We start from the raw sequence: 11,870 nt of genomic DNA on the forward strand, positions 1-11,870 counted from the left end.
TCTTTTAGATCATGAGTGATTGGATCGTAATTATACTTGTATTCAGTTCTCATAAAAGCTCTATGACTTCTTGACTTCGACCTTGAACTTTTCCATCCACTCACTAAACTCATCACTCTCACCCTCCCAACCAATCTTGAGAACCTCACTCACACCGACCGCACTCTCAAAACACTCTTCCATAAGGTTATCGATCTCCTCGCCGTCCAATTCGTAAAATGCCTCTGCCAGATCACCAAACTTATCCGGCAACGCTGCCAACACATTCGCAGTAGTGTCCAGCTTGGCTGGCATATCTCCCTTGGTAGTATCCTTGGGTAATTTCTTGAAACGGCGCTTCGAAAGGGCCTGGTATAGAAGAACTACCATGCGTAGACGCTTGAGGGTTGAGTCGAGGCGCGGGCGGATTTTATCGGGGTCGGAACGGGGAATGGCGGATGAAGAGTTCATGATTTCGTCGAGCATTTCTTGGTTGGACAATGATGCGTCGTTCATCTTGTCTGCCAGATCATCCACTTCATCTTCATCATCGTCTTCTTCTTCACCCCACTCCTTTAATTCCTCCATAACATCCTTGAGTGTATCCCTCCACTCCTCAGCTTTTTTCACAAAAAAGCCTCCAACGCCCATATTCGCCAATGCAACGACTTCATCACACGCAGACCAAAGCATACCCGTCAGCGCCAAACTTCCCGAACCGCTATCCCTCCCCACACCTGCCAAAACTTTGCCATCTTTCGGCACACGATTTAAAAGGTTTAATAACTCAGCGAGGACCTTTTGAGCACGATACGCAAGTTCTTTTCGGACAACGGAGGTATAGAGTTTTGTCTCGCAGGCTTGCGCGGCGGATGCGAGGCCGGGGATGGGACCTTTGACGAGTTCGCGGACAACGGTGGTTAAAGCGCTGGGCGTGAAGGGTTCGTTGATGATAAGAAGAGAAATCTTTGTGCCGTGGGCACGGATGAGGGAGGAGCAATCGCGGGCTAGAGCGAGGGCGTCGATGTCGGTTGTTTCGGTGGATGAGGCAGAGGGGGTGGTTGGGCTGCGTTGGATGGATGTTAGGATGGATTGAAGTTGTTCGAGGAGTGTTGATGCGGTTGTGATGAGGGTTTCGAGGGCTTTGCGGGCCTCTTCTTCTGTGGGAGCCATGATGATCGTATTCGTGGGTAACAAGTGAGTGGTGTTGGTAAAGTCTTATTCTTGTGGTGATGATGCTTTTTCTTGGAGGGGCATTTTCTCTCTTTTTTCTTCATCCCCCACCTCTAGTGCCCTCACCCGCGCGGATCAAATTCCGTCCCCTGTAGCATCTTTTGCCGAGAATTTACCGTCCAGGGGCCCCAGAGCTTCAAGAGAGTTATTTCGGTGGAGACCTTCTGAAAGCTAGCCCCAGATCTCCCAAGTAGCTGACCTGGCCAACTCTCGACCTTTCCCATACCGACTTCTCCTAGACATAGGTACGAAGACCAATCGACGAAAAATGCAACATCCGAATTCTGTAGCGCTTCTTAGCGCTATATACGCTTTTACACTGGCAGCTGCTGGCGGCGTGCCTAGAGGTGTTGGTCCAGAATGTAGGCTCCCTCTTTCTATCGTCTTGAAGCTATAGCTAATAGTAATCTAGTCGTTTCTCACTACGAGGGCAAGGAAGAGTTCTCGTGCATTACCAACGCTGCTATCAAGCTCAGCCTCGACCGAATCAACGACAACACGTGCGATTGCCCCGACGGCTCCGACGAACCCGGCACCGCAGCCTGTGCCAACATCGACCCTCTATCCCCCGAACAACCGCTCGCCGGATCTCTGTCTGGTACTACAAACACGACCAATGCTCTTCCTGGCTTCTGGTGTGCCAACAAGGGCCACATTGGCATGTATGTGCCCTTTCTCTACGTCAACGACGGTGTCTGCGATTACGAGCTCTGCTGCGATGGCTCAGAGGAGTATGCTGGTGTGGGTGGTATCAAGTGCGAGAACAAGTGTGCAGAGATTGGCAAGGAGTACAGAAGATTAGAAGACGAAAAGAAAAAGGCTATGCAGAATGCTGCCAAGAAGAGAGCTGCTATGGTCAACGAGGCAAAGGATCTTCGACAAAAGGTTGAGAACAAGGTTGCCGACCTTAACAAGGAGATTGCTGCCCTCGAGGCCAAGAAGGAGGATCTGGCACAAAAACACCGTGAGGCTGAACAGCAGGATAAGGGCAAGGTTGTTCGCGGAGGTGATGAAAACGGCGGTGGAAAGCTTGGTGTTCTTACCGGATTGGCCAAGACGCGCATCAACGAGCTTCGTGATGCTCTCGACAATGTCGTCAGCCAGCGGGATGTCCTCAAGGAAAGGGTCGGTGAGCTCGAGGAGCTTCTTACAAAGTTCAAGACGGAGTATAACCCCAACTTCAACGATGAGGGTGTCAAGGCGGCGATTCGGTCATTTGAGGATTACTCTGCTCGTCAGGCGGCGGCTGTTGACGAGGTTATCCCTGATGAGGATATCTTGAGTGTCCTTAAGGAGGATAGTGAGAGTAATGGGATTAACTGGAGTGAGTTTGCGGAGGGTGAGGGAAGCGATACTGATATCCGTAAGTTGACCAACCATCAAGTATGGTGCTTTGCTAACATGTCCAAGTCTACAACTTTGAGGCCTACCTTCCTACTCCCATCCGCTCGTTCATCCACGGCACACTCGACTCGATCCGCGTATGGGCCATCACCAACGGTATGCTCGCCGACAACTCGACCCCCGGCAAAGAATCTACTCTTGTTCGCGCCGCCCGCGAAGCCCTCGACGCCGCCAACCGCGATCTCACCGACAAACAAACCTCTCTTTCAGTAGAACAAGCCGACCTCAACACCGACTACGGTCCAGACGACATCTTCCGCGCTCTCAAGGGCAAGTGCGTTTCCCTCGAGGCAGGAGAATATACCTACGAACAATGCTGGCTAGACCGCACCAAGCAAAAGTCCAAAAAGGGTCACGGACAAAGCACAATGGGCAATTTCAAGCGCATCGATCGGGAAATGGCAGACGAAGAGGACAGAATCGACGGTAAGAGTCTCGGAAAGGGAGAAAGGATCGTTCTGCGCTACGAAGATGGTCAACAGTGCTGGAATGGACCGCAGAGGAGGACGGATGTCTGGTTGGGTTGTGCTGAGACGGAAGAGCTTTGGAGGGTGAGTGAGAGTGAGAAGTGTGTTTATAGGATGGAGGTGGGTACGCCTGCTGCGTGTGACTTTTCGAAGTGGGATGTTGGGACACAGCCTAAGAAGCCGAGATTTAGAGATGAGTTGTAGATGAAGAAGAGAAAAGGTGATGATTAGCGAGATGGTTTAGAAGGAGTTTTATTAGAATGAATAGATGTCTGTCTGTCTACTCGTGTATGTATGTTGAGGGAGGTGTGGTCTTGGTTCAACTCGGCCTCTAAGCAAATAGCTATCTGACTTTGTCGTCGATGCTATCGTTAAGAATGATTCACTGCAATTTTAACCCCCTCACAGGTTGGGCCAAATACTTGGGATGGATGGATAAGGTCTGTCGCCTTGGTTGACCTCGGGAGTGGTTAAAATTGCAGTGCATTTGCAGCTACATACAGGCACCACACTGTACAGTACCTACCAGTCGGTCGGTATGTGGGCATTGATGCCTGTATGTGGGGTTGATGTAGACACTTGGTCAACTGTTGAAGGAGGTTAAAACTGCAGTGCAGCTTTGGGCATACGCAAATGCCTATGTTCTTAGGGATCAGTACGTATTATTCTGTCGTAGCCTCAGGGTATCAGAAAAATTGGCCGCTGGGAACATAAGAGACGAAATTAGTAGGTCACTTTATGTTACTAAAACTACCTACAACACACACAGCCTTTAGACTATTTATTTTTGTAGCCTAAGGCTTAGGAGGTCAACGTTTCTGATACCCAGTAGCGTGTTCCTTTCGGGAAGGCTGGATTCGTAGTAAGTAGATGGAGTCAATTGGTCACTTGTATCAGGCCGTTGCACTGCAATTTTAACCTCCCCCAAGAGCAGATCAAGACGAGGCAGAGGCGGAGGCCCCAGATGCAAAGGCACACGATATTAGTTACACGCACTCTATGGCCCACCTTTCATCGTAACTTAGGTAGACAAACAGAGTCTCTAATAGAGTAGCCCATATTGCTCTGGCTCTTGCGGAATCCGGCCTTGGCAATTATTTAGCACGTTATCATCCCTCCGTCGTAACTTCAACAGAACATACAACATAGTAGCTTACATAGCTCTGACTAATGTGAGAGTCAACCTTGGGCATTGTCGAGACAGCCAGTTCGGAAGGGATTATGCACGTCATTTACGATGTGGCCAACGTTCACTGCAGTATTAACTCCCTCCCAGGCTTCCCAGGTTTAACAAGTCACCGCCACTACCTTAGTAGTCTATAATGCAAGCAGGGCCATGGATCCCCATTGTCTCAATTTTGAGGTTTTTTTTCACTACAGTTTTAACGCCTGGCGACAGCTGCTCTTCCAACTCCGGATCGCCAGTGTTAGACAGACAGACTGCTCCAGACAAACCCCATCAACCAACATCCTCAGTATTTGCACGACCACCTGCTGTGGTGGTTCAAACCAACAGAACGTACAAAAGACAGGCAGTCTATATTACTCTTTCTCTAAAATTAAAATTGAAGAAAAAAGGAAAAGAATAGTACTGGCAGAATACTATCTCTTCAGTTGTTTTTCTCCAGAGGTCGAACAGGACTGGGCTGGCCAGATGTCAGATCAATACTCCGTACACTCCATATTACTGAATGCAACTGCGCCTAATACACCGCCATTGACTCCAATAGTAGCGCCCCTTTCATGGTCCTCCGTTGCCTGTGCGTTTTAGACTAGATTGATTTTTACACTGCAATTTTAACCCCCTCACAGGTTTGACAAGATACCAACCAACCTAACCTCCTAAAATAACGACAAGGCCCGTATATACACCCCCAACCCTTGGGTTGTTAGGCACTAAGTGCCTCCAGCCGTCTTCCTGAGCAATTCTCGAGGCTGACTTTTTCGAGAGCGAAAGCAACGTAGGCTAACATGCTACACCCGTGTTCTATTGGTTCAAGCTGCAGTGAGAAACATGCCATCCAGCACATCATGTTAAGCGCTTCTGCATGCAGTAAAAGCATCTCTCTCGTATTGACCTGTCCTTGGAGGGGCTAAAATTGCAGTGAAGGTGCAGAACGAACCGCAGCGAGTGCAAGGTGGTTAGGCGGGATCGATTTTTGTCCCATTCTCAAGTGTCAGCAATCCTCACTGAGTTGGTCAGAATTGCAGACTGGGAAAATTCTACATTAGGTACGATTCCTTGCTATACTTTAGAATGAACCAGGATTGTAGTGAAGCAATGGTCATGTCCCAATCCTTAGCGCTCTACTACGGATCATTGGACGTTTCCGTTGGCAGTGTGTTGGGTATTCTTGCCTTTGGTGGCAGCGTATCAACATGTCATTTTGCCTAGACCTGAGAGTCAACACTGCAGTTGCGAGCGCATTATTAATCCTATATAGAGCGAAGTTGCTCGAATTTTAGAGAAAACGACCTAAGATGGCATTCTGTCAGAATGAGGTTTCTCTCCCTTTTCTTCGATGTCAACTTTCTCAAGAGAAAGAGCCGTATGGACTGGTCCGGTGTAAGCTCTGTTGGTTTTGACTGCTTGCAGTGAAGAAAGTATATGTCATTTAAACCATGTAATATTATATGCCTTTGTGTCCAGTAAAGGCATATCCTATTTTATTTACTTGGGCTTGGGCTTGGGCTTGGGGGAGGTTAAATTTGCAGTGTAGGAGCGAGCGTCTATGAAATTACAATTCGTTGTTTTGCTCAAACACTAGAGGGGCCAAAAGTCAGGCTCTATCTAGATCTATACAAAGTTTCCCTCCTGAGCTGTACTCGCCGAGGTGTGGGATATAAAAAGAACTTTTACTAAAAGAAAACAGGAGTATTTGCGCAAATATGACCAGAAAAATTGAGGGTTCATAGTAGATGAGATGCCGTTCAACTTTCCCTTGGTCATTCATATGTCTATGTCTGTACATCTTCTGGCAAGCATAACATCCGTCCTTCTTGGTTGACCTTGAGGGAGGTTAAAATTGCAGTGCTAAATGAGGAGGGTGGGTTGCCTGACTTCAAGGCTGACTTGTTGTCGTAATGCATTCATCAAGGTTGGATAACATTGTAATGAAGAAATGTGTCAATCCTAAGCCTGGGAGAAGGTCATAGTTGCAATGAGACAATTACGGTTAATGTCGGGGCACCTTCCCGTCAAGCTACTGGAACGGACCGGACCGTCATGCTAGGCCTCGATCGGCTACAATCCTAACCAACTCCGCTTACAACAGTTGAAGGTGCAGTGTACGATGTGTGCCCAAGGATCCATCAAAATTGTTGGCATGGACAAGTCCCTACACCTCTGAGGGGGTTAAATTTGCAGTGCATCTGCAAAATAAATGCAGACTTACTTTCTCGGCAATCAGCCACGCTCGCTACTCTATCACAGTCCCTTGGCAAGTTAAAATCGCAGTGAACAAATAACAGACAACCTAGATTACAACTCTGTGCAGAGGTTATTTATCCCACAACTTAGCATAGTCTTTCTTTAATACAATCTTGGCCGAAACCAAGCAGCTGCGACAGAGTACCAAGCATGACTGATAAGATTACCACCAAGCGCTGAGAACTGGATAGACAGCCAACTTATGAGGAAGTGATTCTTGAGTAGCTCTTGCTGAAACTTCAACTTCATCCAGGCATCTCGGGATACAAACGAACTAGTCTATTTACTCCCTCTTAGTTGATACTGGGAGAGGTTAAAACTGCAGTGCAAGTTATTAGTGGATGCTGGCGGATGGATACAAGGGTAGTGCGAGCTGTTTGGGTATTGGTGGCTCTGTCCTCATAACTGACTGTATGTTTAGTTCTTGGTGTCAATAATACTCATGCCCAGGCTTCCAGATTTTTACTCTGTCACTTTATTTTGAGTTGTAGCCAATATCTGTTACTGGCAATGAAACTTACTATGCCCATGTTCTTTAAGAGAGGTCAAGATGGTAGTCAAGGTGTTGAACACATCGTCGCCGGAAACTATAGCCGCTGTGGTTCCTCCGGGTCGGATAGAGTTAAAATCGCAGTGCAGTAAACTGCCCTACACCCCTCCGCACTGCAAATTCCCTCTTATGGAAGGTCCGCGGGCATAAATTGATGCGATGTAAGTAGCCTGTTTTACGCGCTCGTAGAAGAGGCCACCGTAATTCCAAAGCTGAAAAAGAGAGAGCGTTTCTTTAAAATCGCAGTGAAAGAAGATGGCTGCTTATTGTCATCAAAATGATCTTTCTAGTCTTCTTGGTTACTACGCGCCCACCGCCTTTTCCTACACTGCAAATTTAACCTCTCCCAAGGGCAGTCCATACACAAAGTGGTGCGATGTAAGTGGCATGTCTTAAACACTCACGGAAGAGGTCGCTGCAATTGTATCGTCTTTAAGGAGCTGAAAAAGAGAAGGCGATTCTTAAACATAGCAGTAAAGATAAGACCAGACATTGGTGACCTTATGACGGTAATGGAGGTTTACTATTACTAGCAGCCGATGCGGACTCTTGAGATCATATCGAAGTGCAGTAAAATTCCGTCTGTCGTTTTGGCCAGCGCTCGGGAGGTGTTAAAATCGCAGTGCAAGCTTTGTGGCAATTCGGAGCTCCCGAGGCTGAGTTTCTCGGCGGCATCGGGCCTGCTATTGATGTCCTGGAGGGGAATGCAGTCCGACTACGGGCCGTGGGCACAGCCATTGTATGTACATACATACGTCGCCGAGGAGGTAAAAACGCAGTGAAGCTGCAGCGCAGGTCTCACTGGCCGGGTGGCATTGCAGTATTCCATTCTGTCGCCGTGCTTCAGAGGGAGTTAAAATCGCAGTGAAAGGTGAGCTCGTGATGGTAATTATTAGTCAAGTTCAAATGCACGACGGCTCAGGCCAGCGTCAGAGGGTTGCTAGTGCTTCGCCGCCAACACTTACTCACCTCGTTGCTCATCGGAAGCCAAAGTACCTTCTCTATTGCAGCTTCTTAGGGACTTGGACAATGGGCATCTCGAGTTGCACCATTTTGACAACTATCAGAGTGGTTGAGTTCGCAGTGTAAAAGAAAATTGATTGTCCATACTGATGATTTATTTGTATTAGTGGCAGTCAGCCTGGGGAGGGGTTAAAAGTGCAGTGCAGTGTCCGTCTTCTTTTTCTTTCCATTAGTAGGTGGGGTTGAAATCGCAGTGCAAAGAGCCAGTGAGGCCTTAGCAGTTCAAGGCTATGTCAATTGCAGACTCTGAGGGATGGTCAAGGCGACAGTAAAGGCATTTCATGTCATTCCACTGACTTTATCATGCAAGCTACGAGTAGAGTCCAAGGCTTCATGAACATTTCAAGTCTTGATCAAACATTAATTTAGTCATATTGGGTACGTTTGGTAACAGTGGCAGTAGCCTGCAGAGGGTGTTAAAATTGCAGTGCAAGCTTTGTGGCAATTGGGATGGAGTTTTCGAGGCTGAGTTTCTCGGCGGTATACTGCTATTGGCGTCCTGGAGGGCGTTAAATTTGCAGTGAAGCTACCTAGTGCACTGTGACGGTGGGGGGCATTGCAGAATTGCTGTCGCCGTGTTTCAGAGAGAGTTAAAATCACAGTGGAAGATGAGCTTGTAATCATGATTGTTACCTGTCAGGTTTAGATGCACGACTTCACAGCCCACGCCCGTGAAGGATTGCTGATGCTCAATTGGCGACGCTTTACTCACCTCATTTCTCAGAAGCCAGGTTACTTTGTCTATTGCAGCTTCTTAGGGCCTTGAACAATGGGCAACGCGAATTGCATCCGTCGGTATTTTGACGACCATCAGAGGGGTTGAGTTTGCAGTGTAAATGAAAATTGATCGTCCATATTGATGGTTCATATTAGTGGCAGTGCATTGGCATAGCGTTTTGGTCAGCCCTTGGAGGGGTTAAATTTGCTGTGCAATTATGACTTTTCGCCCGAGGGTGTTGTATGTTTTGCACATTCTGCTATATGCTTTAGAGGGAGTTAAAACTGCAGTGAAGGCGATGGGATGGGGGTGGGGACTTTGGTACAGCGAGCGAATTAACCCTGCAGAAAAGAGTGCTTAGGATTAAACCCTTGCCCAGTGGTTTACTCTATTCCAATTATTCTGGGGGGTTAAAATCGCTGTGAAAGGCCGCGTTTCTTGTCGAAACCACGATACCTACCTATTTACGGAGTACTCTGTTGCAATACCTCGGGAGGTGTCAAAATTGCAGTGCAGCTCCACCGTCAACAGCACACAAACACCAAGACAACTCAGTGCATCGTCTTGCTCAACATCCCCTCTTTCTTATCGTGGCGCGAGTTGACTTTGCAGTGGAAAGAAGGGTTACAGTTGCAGTATACTGCATTTGACAAGTCTACAGAGGGACCCCACAAGCTCGGGAAAAGAGGAAACGAAATTGCGGTCAAGGAATATATTGCCTCCGTATGCAGGGTGTACCGATGGATACTTTCTCTGCCTCTGCAGCCCTTCTGCAATCCTTTGACCAGTCCTTTTAGCATTTCTGATCACCTTGAAGCTCCTGCAATACCCCAACATACAGATATCACGACGCATGCCTTTATCATTTCCCTTAAGGCACCTTGCTGCGGCAAGTCGTCTGCTGAAGTAGCGTATTTATCGGGCCAGTCAATCCGTCAAGTTGATCGCATTTATGCTCGTGCCATCAAAAACGGATTTGACCCTACCACTCTGTTACTGAATCTGAGAGATGATCATCTGAAAGATGCTCCTCGCAGCAGGCGTCCGAAAAAGGCAACAGAGGGAGCTGACAAGGTACAAGATGAGGGAATACAGGGCGAGGGGCTTTGAACAAGACTCCATACCAGCTCGATATCTGTCAAAACTACTATATAAATTAGTGTTGGTTGATGCATGTCTGGTCCTATCCTCACTGCTCTATCCCAGATTCATGAAGTTAGTAAAACGTTGCTTCCTTATGCTCATCTGGTAAATAACAATTTGTTCATCTTATTTATTATTAAAAGCCAGAATGCTTTATTTACTGCAGCTTCTTGGGATAACTCAATTGTAGTAACCTCTTCAGGAACGTGCATAGTGGATGACTTGCATCGCATCAATTAGCGTCTAGACGAGCTCTCAGAGGGTGTTAAAACTGCAGTGAAAAAGTATCCACGTTCTTGATATTGCTTAAAGCCGGACCAGTATATTTTCTTTATTGCATTACCTTGGGAGGGGTTAAATTTGCAGTGAACGCAATTGCATCACAGTACGGCTTTTCATGGCTTTCTACTGTATAGAAGGAGTTAGGGCTCTAGTCTTAGTAGTTCTTCACCTGGTAAGACTGAAGCTCATCCATCATAAGATGAGTACAGGGTGAGGGGCTTGCGGTTGAGTAAAGCAAAGCACTTCAGACAAGACAAGACTTGGAACAATACTCCTCAAGATATTCATGCAAGCTCGATATCATGACAATGCGACTTGATGTAGAAAACAACTGCGATCATAATCTTGGGAACCCATGACATCTGCAACGTCCATCGGCCTGTATTCGTATCATGACCACAATTCATGATGGCTTACATAACACATCCCCACATGAAATCGCATCACAGCCAAACCTCCAACAAAATCATCACCCACTTTCTTAGTCTCGCACTCACACACCCGCCATGGCCGGAGGACGCAAAGCCAAACCCGCGCCCCCCAAAGGCCCATCACCAACACTCGTCCTCGACAACGGCGCATCCACCATCAAAGCCGGCATCGTGCGCGACGGAAAATTCGACGACCCTCGCATCATCCCAAACGTCATCGCCCGCGACCGCGCCCGCAAAGTCTACGTCGCTTCCGAGATTGAGAAATGTCGCGACTTTGGAGAGATACAGTTCCGGAGGCCCATGGAGAAGGGCTTCATCGTCAATTGGGAGGCGCAAAAAGAGATTTGGGATCGTGAGATTTTTGAGAACAAGGCTTTTGCGATTGATCCTGCTGAGTCGAGGTTGATACTCGCTGAACCGCCAAATGGATTACCTATTCTGCAGGCCAATTGCGATCAGATTGTTTTTGAGGAATATGGGTTTGAGAGTTATTATCGCGGTATAGGTGAGTCGCTTTAGCTCTCGTATGCTTCACCACTAACCATTCAGGCCCAACGTTCAATGCCTACCATGATATCCAAAACATCTTCCGAACACCCCAAGACGACCCGACCGTAAGCAATACCCCCGCCGAAGCCGTCATGGTGATCGATTCCGGATACTCGCACACGACTGTCACGCCACTCCTCCGCGGCCAACCCCTACATTCGGCCGTCAAGCGATTAGATGTCGGCGGCAAGGTCCTCACCAACTACCTGACACGCTTGATCTCTCTTCGCCACTTCGATATGCGCAACGACACATATATCGTCAACGAGATGAAGGAGCTTTCATGCTACGTCTCGCCCGACTTCAAGACCGATCTAGAAAAGTCTTGGAAGGGCACGAGGGGAGATCGAAGACCGGATTATTTGTCTGGAGGCGGCATCGCCAAAGATTACATCCTACCAGACTTCCACACCCACTTCAAGGGAAGACTATGCGACTATGAACCCTCGCGACACTCAAAAGCGAAGAAAATGGCCAATCAATCCGAAGAAGACGCTCTGACGTTACGAAATGAGAGATTCACGGTTCCTGAAATACTATTCAATCCATCAGATGTCGGGATTAGGCAACCCGGCCTGGCTGAATTGGTTCAGGAATCTCTTAACGAACTCCCCATCGGTCTTTGGCCCAGTCTCTTGGCCAACATCGTCGTTGTAGG

At 47.8% G+C, this 11,870-nt stretch overlaps 5 protein-coding genes across 5 annotated transcripts in view; 4 read left to right on the forward strand and 1 right to left on the reverse strand.

Moving 5' to 3' along the window:
* Positions 1-60: 60 nt before the first annotated feature.
* Positions 61-1,152, reverse strand: FGSG_08127 (uncharacterized protein; the record flags this gene model as incomplete). Its single annotated transcript, XM_011322387.1, has 1 exon — positions 61-1,152. The coding sequence occupies one exon, from the start codon at positions 1,150-1,152 to the stop codon at positions 61-63; it is 1,092 nt and encodes a 363-aa protein (XP_011320689.1).
* Positions 1,153-1,480: 328 nt separating this feature from the next.
* FGSG_08126 (uncharacterized protein) lies at positions 1,481-3,287 on the forward strand (the record flags this gene model as incomplete). Its single annotated transcript, XM_011322388.1, has 3 exons — positions 1,481-1,574; positions 1,625-2,575; positions 2,623-3,287. The coding sequence occupies 3 exons, from the start codon at positions 1,481-1,483 to the stop codon at positions 3,285-3,287; spliced, it is 1,710 nt and encodes a 569-aa protein (XP_011320690.1).
* A 4,031-nt stretch (positions 3,288-7,318) lies between these two features.
* FGSG_13437 (uncharacterized protein) lies at positions 7,319-8,139 on the forward strand (the record flags this gene model as incomplete). The annotated part of the gene is made up of 3 exons (XM_011322389.1): positions 7,319-7,441; positions 7,662-7,802; positions 8,074-8,139. The coding sequence occupies 3 exons, from the start codon at positions 7,319-7,321 to the stop codon at positions 8,137-8,139; spliced, it is 330 nt and encodes a 109-aa protein (XP_011320691.1).
* Positions 8,140-9,021: 882 nt separating this feature from the next.
* FGSG_13438 (uncharacterized protein) lies at positions 9,022-9,914 on the forward strand (the record flags this gene model as incomplete). The annotated part of the gene is made up of 3 exons (XM_011322390.1): positions 9,022-9,157; positions 9,277-9,527; positions 9,570-9,914. 3 exons carry the CDS (start codon positions 9,022-9,024, stop codon positions 9,912-9,914), a joined length of 732 nt encoding a protein of 243 aa, XP_011320692.1.
* Positions 9,915-10,735: 821 nt separating this feature from the next.
* Positions 10,736-11,870, forward strand: part of FGSG_13439 (uncharacterized protein) — a gene marked incomplete at both ends in the record, with an annotated part of 1,505 nt that continues 370 nt past the window's right edge. Inside the window, 2 exons of the mRNA XM_011322391.1 lie at positions 10,736-11,168; positions 11,267-11,865. Coding sequence (XP_011320693.1) covers positions 10,736-11,168; positions 11,267-11,865 — 1,032 coding nt within the window. The remainder of the gene's footprint in view (positions 11,169-11,266; positions 11,866-11,870) is intronic.

This window comes from Fusarium graminearum, chromosome 2 (assembly GCF_000240135.3).
Source record: "Fusarium graminearum PH-1 chromosome 2, whole genome shotgun sequence".
NCBI classification, from domain to species: domain Eukaryota; kingdom Fungi; phylum Ascomycota; class Sordariomycetes; order Hypocreales; family Nectriaceae; genus Fusarium; species Fusarium graminearum.